At 43.6% G+C, this 13,221-nt stretch overlaps 1 protein-coding gene across 3 annotated transcripts in view; it reads left to right on the forward strand.

The window, feature by feature from the left end:
- The window catches only part of TBC1D8 (TBC1 domain family member 8), a 111,865-nt gene that overhangs the window by 65,289 nt on the left and 33,355 nt on the right, over nt 1–13,221 (forward strand). For all 3 annotated transcript variants that reach the window (XM_042981164.1, XM_042981165.1, XM_042981166.1), the window contains exons 5-6: nt 1,803–2,043; nt 12,967–13,174. In XM_042981164.1, coding sequence (XP_042837098.1) covers nt 1,803–2,043; nt 12,967–13,174 — 449 coding nt within the window. The remainder of the gene's footprint in view (nt 1–1,802; nt 2,044–12,966; nt 13,175–13,221) is intronic.

Raw genomic sequence — 13,221 nt, forward strand, 5'->3', positions numbered from 1 at the left:
GTTTCAAGCACCCATGCAGGATGGAAGCTATGTGTATATAAACTGAGTGTGTATATATATATATATGTGTGTGTGTGTGTGTTTATATGAGTACAATGAGTATATATAATATATATATATAATGAGTGTGTGTATATATGTATATATATATATATATATATATATATATGTGTTTATATGCAGAATTTTTTTTTTCTTCCTGCATTTAAGTTTACATTTCAAGTTTAACCAGTGGGAAGGGCTCCTCTTGAATTTTGCTGAACCAGCTTCCTGCACAGGGTCATCACTTCTCTTTCTCACGCTGCCAGCCTCAGTCTGATGCTCCAGTACATACACTCTGCGTACATAGCCTTTCCCCACCCTCGTGTACTCTGACCTAATCTTGATGATCCTTATTCTTGTACTTTCTAAAATACTTCTCAAAAAAATTTTTAAATTTTATTTAGAGAACATGAGAAGAGGAGAGGAACAGAAGGAGAGAGACAGAGAGAGACAGAGGGAGAAAATCTTAAGCAGGCTCCACACACAGTGCAGAGCCCAACTTGGGCCCACGACCCTGGGATCGTGACCTGAGCCAAAATCAAGATTCCAGTGCTCAACCGACAGAGCCACCCAGGCGCCCCTTGAAATGCTTCTCAAAATTAATTTCTTTCTCTTCCCCGTTCTTGTGCCTGTTTGGAAATTCCTGTTCACCCCTCAAAATCAGTTCAGATTTTATCACCTCCAGGGACTTTCCCAAAACCATGTTTGTGTTTCTGTTTGATTTTGTCAAATTAGTGGTTGCTTATTTTACATGTCTGTTTTCTCTATTTGAGCTTTTTTCTAAGTGCAGGGCTTTCACAGAGTAGATGCTTAATGAAGTGAAAGTTGATGATTATAGAGTGTCTATGTGTGTTTGTGTAAGAGACTTACGTGAAAGCAACTAGAAGTAGCTGAAGCAGTTTCTTCTCAAGCCTGAGAAGATCTGTGGCCTTTTAAATTATTGAAGCACTGAAAACATTATTGCAGAATAAGCAGAAAGAAATGTTAGAAATAGAAACACTTAATGATCCCCTCCTTGATTTGAAAAAGAAAACGAGTTATCTTCTGACACTGATCGATCATGGTCACTAAGCCAAATTTTGTTAGGGTAAGTTTGGAAAAAAAAAAAGAAAGAATTTCTATATTTGATAACATTTATCATTTCAAGTTGTTGCATCGTCCCTTCTCCATTTGCATTAGCAAGCTAGCCTGGCTACCCACTGTATTGGAAACATTTCCCAGAATAGAGTACTTGTTTATAAAATGTACTGTTTGTACTGTATTACTTTAAAAAGAATTCCATAAAAATTTGTACTGTGTCTCCTAAGACTCTGTCATTTGACACAGTCTAAATGTTAAGCCTGTTTCTCTATCCGAGATCATGAATAATCCTCTTTTGCACTTCTTTTTTTTCATAGCTTACGCCATGAATGCTGCCTTTGAAACCAGAAATTATGTAGATTGAGAAACTTTTGCATATTTTTCAAATATTTAAGTTTAAATGTTTTTGAAGTTTTCATGTTTTCAGAACAGTGTCCCCTCTATGTGTGCGGTAGCCAGCAACTTAGAAAATTTTACTTAAATCTTTAAGAAAACCATTAAACATGAATTGGGTTCTGACACACAGCTGTCAACCAGTTTTGTGCTTCCTCTTTACTGCTCTGGTTTAAAAGGTGTTTGCATTTCAGCTTAAGGAAAGCCTTGGACTCTTGTTTGTTGATACACTTAAGTATGACTCAAATGTTAGGTTAAAATCTGTATTTGCCTTTTTTTCCCTCTAGTTAAACTTATAGTCCCTTGGGTTGATATCCAGAAATTAGAAAGAACATCCAACGTCTTTCTGACGGACACCATCCGAATCACCACACAGAATAAGGAGCGTGATTTCTCCATGTTCCTGAACCTTGATGAGGTGTTCAAGATCATGGAGCAGCTGGCCGATGTGACACTTCGAAGGCTGCTGGACAATGAGGTCTTTGACCTGGACCCAGACCTGCAGGAGCCAAGCCAGATCACCAAGAGGTAAGAACTTCTGTTTTCAGTTGTTTCTCACCTGGGGGACCGTGGCTTCATTTACATGGGCTTTGTTAGTCTTAGTTGTACTAGATTTAAGTTTCCCTTTGGCAAAATGCAGATTTTCCTATGTTGTTAATCATGATTGTGACATAATAATTGGCTGAGATTGTTAATTTTTTTTTTTTAATTTTTTTAACATGTATTTATTTTTGAGGCAGAGAGAGACAGAGCATGAATGGGGGAGGGTCAGAGAGAGAGGGAGACACAGAATCCGAAACAGGCTCCAAGCTCCAGGCCCTGAGCAGTCAGCACAGAGCCCGATGCGGGGCTTGAACTCATGGACCGCAGGGTCATGACCTGAGCCGAAGTCGGACGCTTAACCGGCTGAGCCACCCAGGCGCTCTAATTTTTTTTTTTTTTTTTTTATTCAGTAGTCTTTGATTTCTGGATCCAATTCTGCTTTTTTTTCCCTGATATTTTGAAACTGATTTTTATAAAAAACTACTTCTAGGCAATGTAATATGAATAGCTTCATGGTAGAATTCCATTCAACACTGTTTTATCAGTGAACATTAAGAAATGTTATATTTCCATATGAAATCGCTTTGTAGAAATAAGTGTTCAGGACAATGAGATTTATTTTTGTTACTGGTTTGTCATTAGAAATGTGCCTTAGGGGCGCCTAAGTGGCTCAGTTGGTTGAGCGTCTGACTTCGGCTCAGGTCATGATCTCACAGCTCGTGAGTTCGAGTCCCGGGTCAGGCTTTGTGCTGACAGCTCGGAGCCTGGAGCCTGCTTCAGATTCTGTGCCTCCCTCTCTCTCTGCCCTGACCCACTTTCATTCTGTCTCTGTCTCTCTCAAAAGTAAATAAACATTTAAAAAAAAACAAAAAAAAACAAAGAAATGTGCCTTAGTAATACTGTAAGGTAGCATTCTTTATTATTGGTTTGCCCCAAATTGATGCTAGTTACGGAGATGTCTGAGGCAGTTGCTTGAATTATGAGTCACTTTATTTATTTATTCATTTATTTATTATTTGTTTATTTATTTATTTATTGAGAGAGAGAGAGGGAAGGGTGGGCATGCAAGTGGGGGAGAGAGGCAGAGGGAAAGGGAGAGAGAGAATCCCAAGCAGAGTCTATATCCAGCATGGACCCCGACATGGGGCTCAATCTCTCACAACTGTGAGATCATGACTTGAGCTGACATTGAGAGTCGGACACTCAACTGACTGAGCCACCCAGGTGCCCCTGAATTATTAGTCTTTTAAAGAAGTTCAGCTTTATTATCTAAAATTTAAACAGTGGTGTTCGAGCTTGACTGTGATTTCTGACTTGGTGGGTCAGACCAGGTAACTGCAGAGTTGATACCAAGATACCCTTTGAGGAATAAGCCTTCTGTCAAATGCTGTCCTGGATGGATATATTTGATATCATTATAGAATCACCACTGCTATTTGAATACTATTAGTCATTAAACAAGTTTTTTTGTTACATGATACAATACACATAACCTAAAATTTGTTGCCTTAATACCACTGAACCGTATGCTTGAAAAATGGTTAAGTATATTCACATTGTTATGCAGCCATCCCCACCATCCAACCCTGGGACTCTTCATCTTGCAAAACTGAAACTTCGTCCCCATTAAGCAATAACTCCCCATTCCCTCCTCCCCCAACCCCTGGCAGCCACCGTTCTACTTTCTGTCTCTGAGTTTGACTTCTTGTGGTTCCTCATATAAGTAGACTCCTACAGTATTTGTTTTTTTGTGACTGGCTTTAGGTGTAATTCCTTAAGGTTCATCCATGTTGTAGCCTGTGTCAGAATTATTTTCCTTTCTAAGGCTAGGTAATACTCCATTGTATGTATATACCACATTTTGTTTGTCCATTCATGTATCGATGGACACAAAGTTGTTTCTACCTTTTAGCTATCGTATATGATGCTGCTATGAGCAGGTATGCGCAAATATCTGTTCGAGTTCCTGCTTTCATGACTTTTGGGCATATACCCAGAAGTGGAATTATGAGATCATAGGGTAGTTCTGTGTCATTCTGTGTCCAGTCATTAAAAAAGCCTTTAATGGATAAAGAAATTGTGGTTTATATACACAATGGAGTACTACGTGGCAATGAGAGAGAGTGAAATATGGCCCTTTGTAGCAACGTGGATGGAACTGGAGAGTGCTATGCTAAGTGAAATAAGCCATACAGAGAAAGACAGATACCATATGTGTTCTTTCTTATGTGGATCCTGAGAAACTTAACAGGAACCCATGGGGGAGGGGAAGGGAAAAAAAGAAAAAAAAAGAGGTTAGAGTGGGAGAGAGCCAAAGCATAAGAGACTCTTAAAAACTGAGAACAAACTGAGGGTTGATGGGGGGTGGGAGGGAGGGGAGGGTGGGTGATGGGTATTAAGGGGGGCATCTTTTGGGATGAGCACTGGGTGTTGTATGGAAACCAATTTGACAATAAATTTCATATATTAAAAAAAATAAAAAAATAAAACCTTAAAAAAATTTTTTTTAAACTGTTGATTTTTGAGAGAGACAGTATGAGTGGGGGAGGGGCAGGGGGGTGGGGTGGGGACACAGGATCTGAGGTGGGCTCTGTGCTGACAGCAGAGAGTCCGATGTGGGGCTCAAACTCACGAACCGTGAGATCACGACCTGAGCTGAAGTCAGATGCTCAACCAACTGAGCCACCCAAGCGCTACCCCAAAATCTTTTTTTTAATCCACTGTAACATTCCTGTTACTCTTTAGACACATTTACTGTTTTCTCTGAACATCTGGGAGAACATGGGTCTAATTAATAGTCTCTAAATGGTGGTGTGTTTGTTTGTAGTTTACATGTACTCAGCAAGAATTCAGAGCCCCTGCTATGTGCATATGTTATAAATTGATCATGTATAGTCACAAAATAAGGCAAAAATCAAAAAGTGCACTTTTTGGTAAAACTCCAATGAATTTAATTTCACTTGGTTTTGTGTCCTCTCTGATAATCTGACACTTCCTTTGCAAGAGGGGATGCTGCTGCTTGTCACTCCCTTACAAAAAGGGAACCTTGGGTTGCTGCCCTTGGGTCTTCTGACTCCCAGCCCTGAGCTCCTCCCTGTGCCTCCTGCGGGTTTCACATTATATCTGTCTCTGTCTCTGGTCCAGAGAAGACAGTCCAGCACAGTGGTCACCCTGCTTTCCCATATTTCTTTTTATATTTTTTTAATTAAAAAAAATTTTTTTAATGTTTATTGTTGAGAGAGAGTGAGAGAGACAGAGCATGAGCGTGGGAGGAGCAGAGAGAGGGAGACACAGAATCTGAAGCAGGCTCTTAGGCATTGAACTGTCCGCACAGAGCCTGACGTGGGGCTTGAACGTATGAACCACGAGATCACGACCTGAGCCAAAGTCAGACTTCGCTTAACCAGCTGAACCACTCAGGTGCCCCATATGAATTTTTTTTAATGTTTATTTATTTTTGAGAGAAAGAGAGAGCGTGAGCAGGGGAGGGGCAGAGAGAGAGGGAGAGAGACACAGAATCCAAAGTAGGCTCCAGGCTCCGAGCTGTCGGCACAGAGCCTGATGTGGGGCCTGGACTCACCAACTGCAAGATCATGACCTGAGCAGAAGTCAGACACTCAACCGACTGAGCCACCCAGGTGTCCCTCCTATATTTCTTTAAGTATCTCTATAGTAGTTTGGTATCTGAGTCTTTTTAGTCCAACAAAGATCAGTTACTACAACTCAGTTGTAGGAGTTGTTAAAGGGCTCCTATAAATCACCCATTAGAACTTAACACTTCTCCTGTGGGTTTTGCACACAGATGTGTACGTGTGTGAATTGCAGCTGGGTTTTAGGAATAGGAGGCCAGCTAATAGCCTTGTGTGTTCTGGTCAGCTCCATGAGCATTGGGATCTCAGGTGACTGCTCACAAATTTCCTGATGTTCCTTCATGGCTCCACTTCTAGATGCAGCATTTTGGCTTGGGGCAGAAATAGGGAAAGAAGAGGCGGATGGCAGGTTTGTAGCGCTTCAGACCCTTTGGTATACTCATTCATTTTGGAAGAGAATTCATCAGTACGGACAGTTTCCATTCACATTCCAGAACTCAGGTGCATTATACAAGGCTCTCCTTCCTCTACTTTCTGTCCTAGAAACAAGTAGAAAGGAGAAGAGAGAGAAAAGGACAAAAGGGAGCCCTGGCAGTGGCTGGTGGTGGAGCTGCTGGGGACCCATGGGTGCCTAGGGCTGGCCCCAGCGTGGACGGCAGGATTCTGGTCTGTGGTGTGTTTTGCTGGTCACTGCACTTTGAGTGACTTCTTCCAAAAGTGAAAGGCATGTCCTTGCATACCAGTTGCTTGCTGGGTCTCGTGTAGCTTTCTGTCATGGAGACATAGGCCTGTGGACATAAACAGGTAATGACTCAGTCAACTTGACATCCTGCCAAGAGAGCCCAGGTTTTCAAGTTGAGGAAAACAGTCTCTTGATGCTAAGGGCACAATCAGAAGTGCTGGAATGCTCCTCAGGCTCCCTTTTGTTGATGTATTTTCACTTCCCTTCCCAGATAAGGGCTTTAGAAAGGTGCCCTTGGGGTCACGAATGTGGTGAGCCATCTGATTATGGATTAGTCATGTTCACTGCTTGTGCTTACTCCCATGGGACTTGGGGACAGAGCAGAGTGGGGCTGGAACTCCAGTGGGAGCCAGGAGGGTGGGATGGTACATCATACAACAGAACCAGTCAGATAAGTTAGAGCCAGCAGAACTGGAGAGTCCCCTAGCCTAGCCCTCACACTGCACAGAGGAGGGCCTGGATCAGGGATTCTGGTGTATAGTAACAGAATCCAGGGAGGGGGGGTGACTGAGGCTGGGGAAGGGGCTTTCAGGAGTTGGGCAGAACAAATGCATTGATTGGTCCTGAAATTTACAACATAAAATAACCAGACTGATGTTGTGAGTGATAGGTTGAGAACAGTATGGCCAGCTATTTTGGGGGTGGGATATTGGTGAGGTGATGGGTTTCAATAAATCAGAATTAGTATCTTCATTAAAATCTGTATTGACTGGCTGGAAAGTACTGGAGGGAAGCTCAGTTAATGCACTGTAGTAAATGGAAATTCATTCTAAGCTATTGTAAGATTTGTTGTAAGGTATTTCTGCGATTTCCAGAGGTGAACAGTGGCTGCCAGGGGGGCTGATGTCTTCAGTAATAAGCCCTCATCCTCATGGGGTGCCTGGGTGGCTCAGTTGGTTAAGCTCTGGATTTCAGCTCAGGTCATGATCTCACGGTTCATGAGTTCGAGCCCCTCATTGGACTCTGCAGTGTGGAATCTTCTCGGGATTCTCTCCCTCTTTCTGTCCCTCCCCAGTTCCCTCTTCCCCAAGTAAATAATAATAATAATAATAATAATAATAATAATAAACCTTAAAAATTAAAAAAAAAAAAAAAAGCCCTCATCCCCTGTTGCCTGGCTGATTCTCAGCTCCCCAGCCTGGCTTGTCAGACCTTTGGCCTTTCCTGCCTAGATTCACTCCCTTTTCTGCTCTTCTCCTGAGTCCCTATTCACAATTCCCAGGCTCATTCTGTAATTTATTCAACTTTCAGCCCTTGTGATTCTAGTTCAGAGTTGACATCTCTTGGGGCTCATGCAGTCCCAAACAGCTTCCACCTCACCAGGAAAGGCCTGCGTCTCCCGACCCTGTAGAGCCCTAGCTGCCCTGAGCTTGTGCAGGTCATTTAGGTGGCTCTCTCTGGGGCGGGACAAAGGCAGGAGCCCTGAGTGTGAAAAAGCCTTCTGGATGCCGGTGTCGTTGAGGCCCTGGTCTGTCGGGGCTCCGTTGGCTGGATTTTCAGAGAAATGGGGCACTGCAGGCACCAGCTGAGTCCACCTCCACACTACTGGTTGTTGTCTGAGGGCCGATCATGCCGCCACTGTGCCCAGGGGACCCAGCCTAAGATGTTGCAGGGCAATGTTGTCCTTCTGTTTCCGGAGTGCTCTTGGGGGAAGGCTGAGGAAAGGTGTTTTAAGTAAACACACATTGGAGAAACACAGTGTTTTATGTGCAGACTTGGGCTTTGAGGAGACATAGTGTATCTGGCCTTTCTGCCTTGTTTCTACATTATTGGTTATTGGTATATTCCAGAGTTTCAGAGGAGCTGGGCGTGGGTCTGTGGGCAAGTATGTTAACTAAGAGCCTCCAGAAATCGTTGTATGTGTTTTTCTGGGGCTGACTGGCTGCAGAGGACTGAGATATTCCAGCAGGGCCGGGATGGTGCTTGAGGCCTCCTGTTGAGGACACAGATAGGAAGTCCTCACACCCTGAGCTAATGGGGGAGCCCATCTGCCCCAGCCTGACACACAGACTGAGTTTGGGGAAGCATTTGACCTTGAGAAGCTCTGAGCTGCTGACACACAGTAGGTTTGTATATGTGCATGAGTGATAAATGAGGGAGGGAGAGTTTGTGTATAAGGCCTAATACAGGTTTTCCCTAAAACATTCTAAAAGGTTGATGGGTAAGAGAGAGGGGAAACCTGTTTTTCATACCTGTATCTAAACTAGGAGGGGAAAATCTAATTCTAGGTTTGCAGAAAACAAAAGAACTACCTACCCCTTCATCTCTTGGGTCTGAGGTCTAAGAAATTAAATCTAGATTTTTTTTAAAGTTTATTTATTTATTTTTAAGTGGGAGTGGGGGAGAAGCAGACAGGAGCAGAGAGAGAATCCCAATCAGGCTCTGTGCTGTCAGTGCAGAGCCTGATGTGGGGCTCAAGCCTGCGAATCATGAGACCATGACCTGAGCCAAAATCAAGAATCAGATGCTTAATCGACTGAGCCATCCAGGCACCCTAAGTCTGGATTTTTAAATTGTCTGCATATAGTCTAGAATTGTCTGCATGGTTGTCATGCACGATTGCACATATTAATTTCAGCTTTAACAGCAAACTTGGTGTTGCTCCATATTCTGATGAACCCCTGTTGATTTCCAGGTGGTTCCGGGCTCATACAATGACATGTGTTAAGACAGGATGATTTGTGGCACCTTCCCCTTCTCTTGTCCACTGTAGCTTTCTCTTGGAGCAGTTACTTTGGCCGGCACATACCAGCACCGTGGACAAGAGCTGGTGAATACTGTTGGGGTTGCTGGGCTAGTTTCCGTCTTTCTGGGGGCACTTCTGCTGTGGCTTTCAGGCCCGAGCTTAGCTAGTGCTTTCTGAATGGTAGGTTATGACCCGTGTCTGTTGGTCATCTCTATGGAGGAAAAGTGGGAACATTTAGTAAGTGGTAGAAGGTCTGAAAGGCAAATTGTGGCCAGCAGGCTTTGTTTTTGGTGCTCTTCAGAAAGATGAGCTGGCATTTTTAGCATCACAACTATCACCTGCTTGGAAACAGACCCAAGGGATGAGGCGGTCTTACTCTGAGCTTCATAAAGGGCTTGTGCTACTGATCTCTCAAGCTGCTGGTCTTCATCTCAGTTATGTCGGAAAGTTAAATACCACATATATACATGTAATGCATATTTAGAAGTAGAATTGGAAGAGAACTTTCTAAGGAAGGAAGATGACTTCAGAAGTCCCTCCTGCTGCTTTCTGTCTTGTAATGCTAGGTCACTGGTCTCCGGCTGCTGAATGTGTGAGAGATGGACCCTTGGAGTGACAGGGAACAGCCCAGAAAGGAGAATGGAGATGGTGTGTAGTATGGAGAAGGGGCTGAACTGGCTGACGCAGCGGGTGTACTGAATAGAAACATCAGATAACTGAGCACCTTAACTCTTAAATTGAAGAGCTGGATGCAAAGTAAATACAAAAAGTCCTTCTATCCCCTCTCTCTGTGCTTCTAGGGAAGAATAGCCAACAGGTGAATTCAGTGGTGGCTGGAGCCACATCTGTAAGATAAGTACAGACAGGCTGCACTGGCTTCACTTTCACCACAGCCAGCCTGGCCAGCATGCTTTGGGGACAAGGATGTAAGTCTTCCAGTGTAAATGTGTTGAATGTATGTGTCTCCTTCCTGCTTTCAGGGAACTGGGGTGATCTTGAGGGGCCTTGCCTTCCATCCTGTAGTACATGAATTTCTAGAGCATTCATGGTGCTTTCCCATGTTCTCCCGGCTCCTCTGTGGAGCAAGTGTAGGCTCCTTTGGAAACAGCCATCTGTGGAATATCAGCACTGCAGGGTAAGGAACTGTAGCTTTGGCCTGCAGTAACTGGACCCATCTTGATCTTGGAATTTATATAGTTTCTTTTTGTACCTAGAGGACTTTCTGGACATGTAAGTATCTTTTCTTTGTGAGGGTTTGATAATAAATTCCAAGCACTCGCCCGTCTCTGGGGTGGGGGGGGGGAGGGGTGTCTCTGGGAAGAGAGTTGTGTGATGGTGTGAAAACAAGGACTGGGTTGGGAACGAGAACAGGGGCAGAAGGGGCATCTGTGTGCAAGCATGGCCCTGGTGAGGGGGGCACGTGTCTAAAAGATCACTCAGGCTGCAGAGTTTCATACTTTTCTTTTATGCAATATTTAAAAAGTTTCTCTTTTCCTAAAAGAAAATGGAATAATTTTTAAAAAGCTAACAATACGTGGTCAGGTAGAAAGTTTAAGCAGAATAAAATGAAAAGTGGAAATCCTACAATGAAGAGTCAACTGCTATTAACATTTTAGGCAAAGTCTTTTTACACATCACTTCTGCAAATTATATAGAATCTATGTAAATGGGGTCATACTGTAGATGCTGTTTATTTTCTTAATTATTTTTTAATTTTTTTTTTTTGAAAGAGGGAGAGCACAAATGTGAGCAGGGGAGAGGCATAGAGAGAGGGAGAGAGAGGATCCCCAGCAGGCTCCAAGCTGTCAGTGCAGAGCCCAGCACAGGGCTCGATTCCATGAACCATGCGATCATGACCTGAATGGAAACCAAGGGTCTGATGCGCAACCAACTGAGCCACCCAGGCACCCCTGTAGATACTGTTTCTAACCTGCTTTCTCAATATTGTGGACATCATTTTATGTTTGCAGGGATCCCTTGAAGCAGAAAGGTTAGTTATTGTTTCCATTTTACAGATGTCAGGATGTGATATGGAGGAGTGTGTCTAAGGTCACACAGCTAATAAGCCAAGAGTTCGTATTCCTTACTTTGAGCATAGTGCTAATTATATCAGACAAAGTTAAAGAACTCTTATGTAATGTGGCAAAGAAAAACAAAATTTTTTTTGAGAGAGAAAACATGAGTGGAAGAGGGGCAGAGTAGAGGAGAGAGAGAATCCCAAGCCAGCTCCAGGCTGAGCACAGAACCCCGTTGTGGGGCTTGATCTCATGACTGTGAGATCATGACCTGAGTCAAAATCAAGAGTCAGATGCTTAACTGACTGAACCACCCCAGGCGCCCCACAAAGAAAATTTTTTATCTTTGTACAGTGGAATTTCCCTTCTCCTAGAATTTTGGGGTGTGACATACATTCATCAGTATTTTTAAACATTGTGATTTGGCTGCCTTCTTGCTTTACTGGATGTTACAGCCAAGAATCGGGGTTTGGTGGGGGTTCCCTGGGGTAGGATCTCTCCCCTAGCTCACCACCATTCTCTGCTGTCTGTACTGATGTGACACTGATGTGCTTCTCTCTGGCGATACTTTACTTAGATTTTTTTTATTTAGAAGGATTTTTTTTTTTTTTAATTTAAGAGAGAGAGTGTGTGCATGAGAGGGGGAAGGGCACAGGGAGAGGGAGAGAGAGAATTTCAAGCAGGTTCCACACTGTCACTGTGAGCCCAATGCAGGGCTTGATCCCATGAACTGTAAGATCATGACTTGAGTTGAAACCAAGAGTTGGACACTTAACTGAGTCACCCAGGTGCCCCTGGATTTGTTTTTTAAAGGTAATAATAGTTAATGATTATTCAGCACTTACTATATGCCCGCACAGATCTAAATTTTTTTAAAGCTTTTTTGAGCTATACTTCATACATTTAATTCATAATATAATTCATACAATTCACCCTGTTAAAGTGTCCATTCAGTGGTTTTTTAGTCTGTTCACAGAGCTGTGCAACCATCACCACAATTGATTTAGAACATTTTCTTCACCCCAAGAAGAAACCCTGTACTCATGAGTAGTCACTCCCCACTTCTCCCTTTATCCCCAGCCCTAAGCAATCACTAATCTATTTTCTGTGGTTATGAGTTTTGCCCATTCTGGAAATTCCATATAAATGCAATCAGGCAGTGTGTAGTCTTTTGTATCTGTAAGGTTTTCAGGGTTCACCCATGTTGTAGCATGTGCCTGTACTTTTGCTTTGTGTGGCCGAGTAATATTCCATGGTGTGGCCCTGTCATGTTGTGTTTATCCATTTATCAGTTGATGGACATTTGGGTTGTTGCCAGTTCTCGGCTATTATGAATAATGCTGCTGTGAACACGCGTGTACAGGGTTTTCAGCAGATGTACCTTTTCAGTTCTCTTGGGTGTATACCTAGGCGGGGAATTGCAGGGTCTTATGGTAACTCCATGTTGAGCCTTTTGAGAAACAGCCAGACTGTTGCCCAAAGTGGCTGCACATTCCCACCAGCAGTGTGCGAAGGTGTCAGTTTCTCCACATCCTTGTCAACCCTTGTTGTTATCTGACTTTTGGATACTGGATTTTTCATTGTTTTATGGTAATTCACAATGTTACTCAAACCAGGAAGGAAGGTCTGTGAGTTTGTCGTAATACTTTTGCGCAGGGGCAGCTCCTGCTGCCTTGAGTACGCGTTCCAAAGATTGGCTGTGAAGTGGGGTGCACGCTAATGACCCACGCAGGACCTGGAGGGGCTCAGCACCTTTTGGCATCCACTTCAATATCCGGCTATGCCAGTGAGTGGTTTCACAGGGTTTTTCTTTGTACTCCAGTGTGTTCAGTCACCATTCCTGCCTCTTCTTCTTCTCTGTCCCTCCTTCACCAGGGACCTTGAAGCCAGAGCACAGAATGAGTTCTTCCGGGCTTTCTTCAGGCTGCCGAGGCAAGAGAAGCTGCACGCAGTTGTGGACTGTTCGCTGTGGACGCCGTTCAGTCGCTGTCACACCGTCGGGCGGATGTTCACATCTGACCGTTACATCTGCTTCGCCAGCAAGGAAGACGGCTGCTGTAATGTCATCCTCCCGCTCAGAGAGGTAGCCGCCCTGGCAGGAGCTTCCCAAGCCCACCTTTTATCCTTGAG

Source organism: Panthera tigris, chromosome A3 (assembly GCF_018350195.1).
Source record: "Panthera tigris isolate Pti1 chromosome A3, P.tigris_Pti1_mat1.1, whole genome shotgun sequence".
NCBI lineage: Eukaryota > Metazoa > Chordata > Mammalia > Carnivora > Felidae > Panthera > Panthera tigris.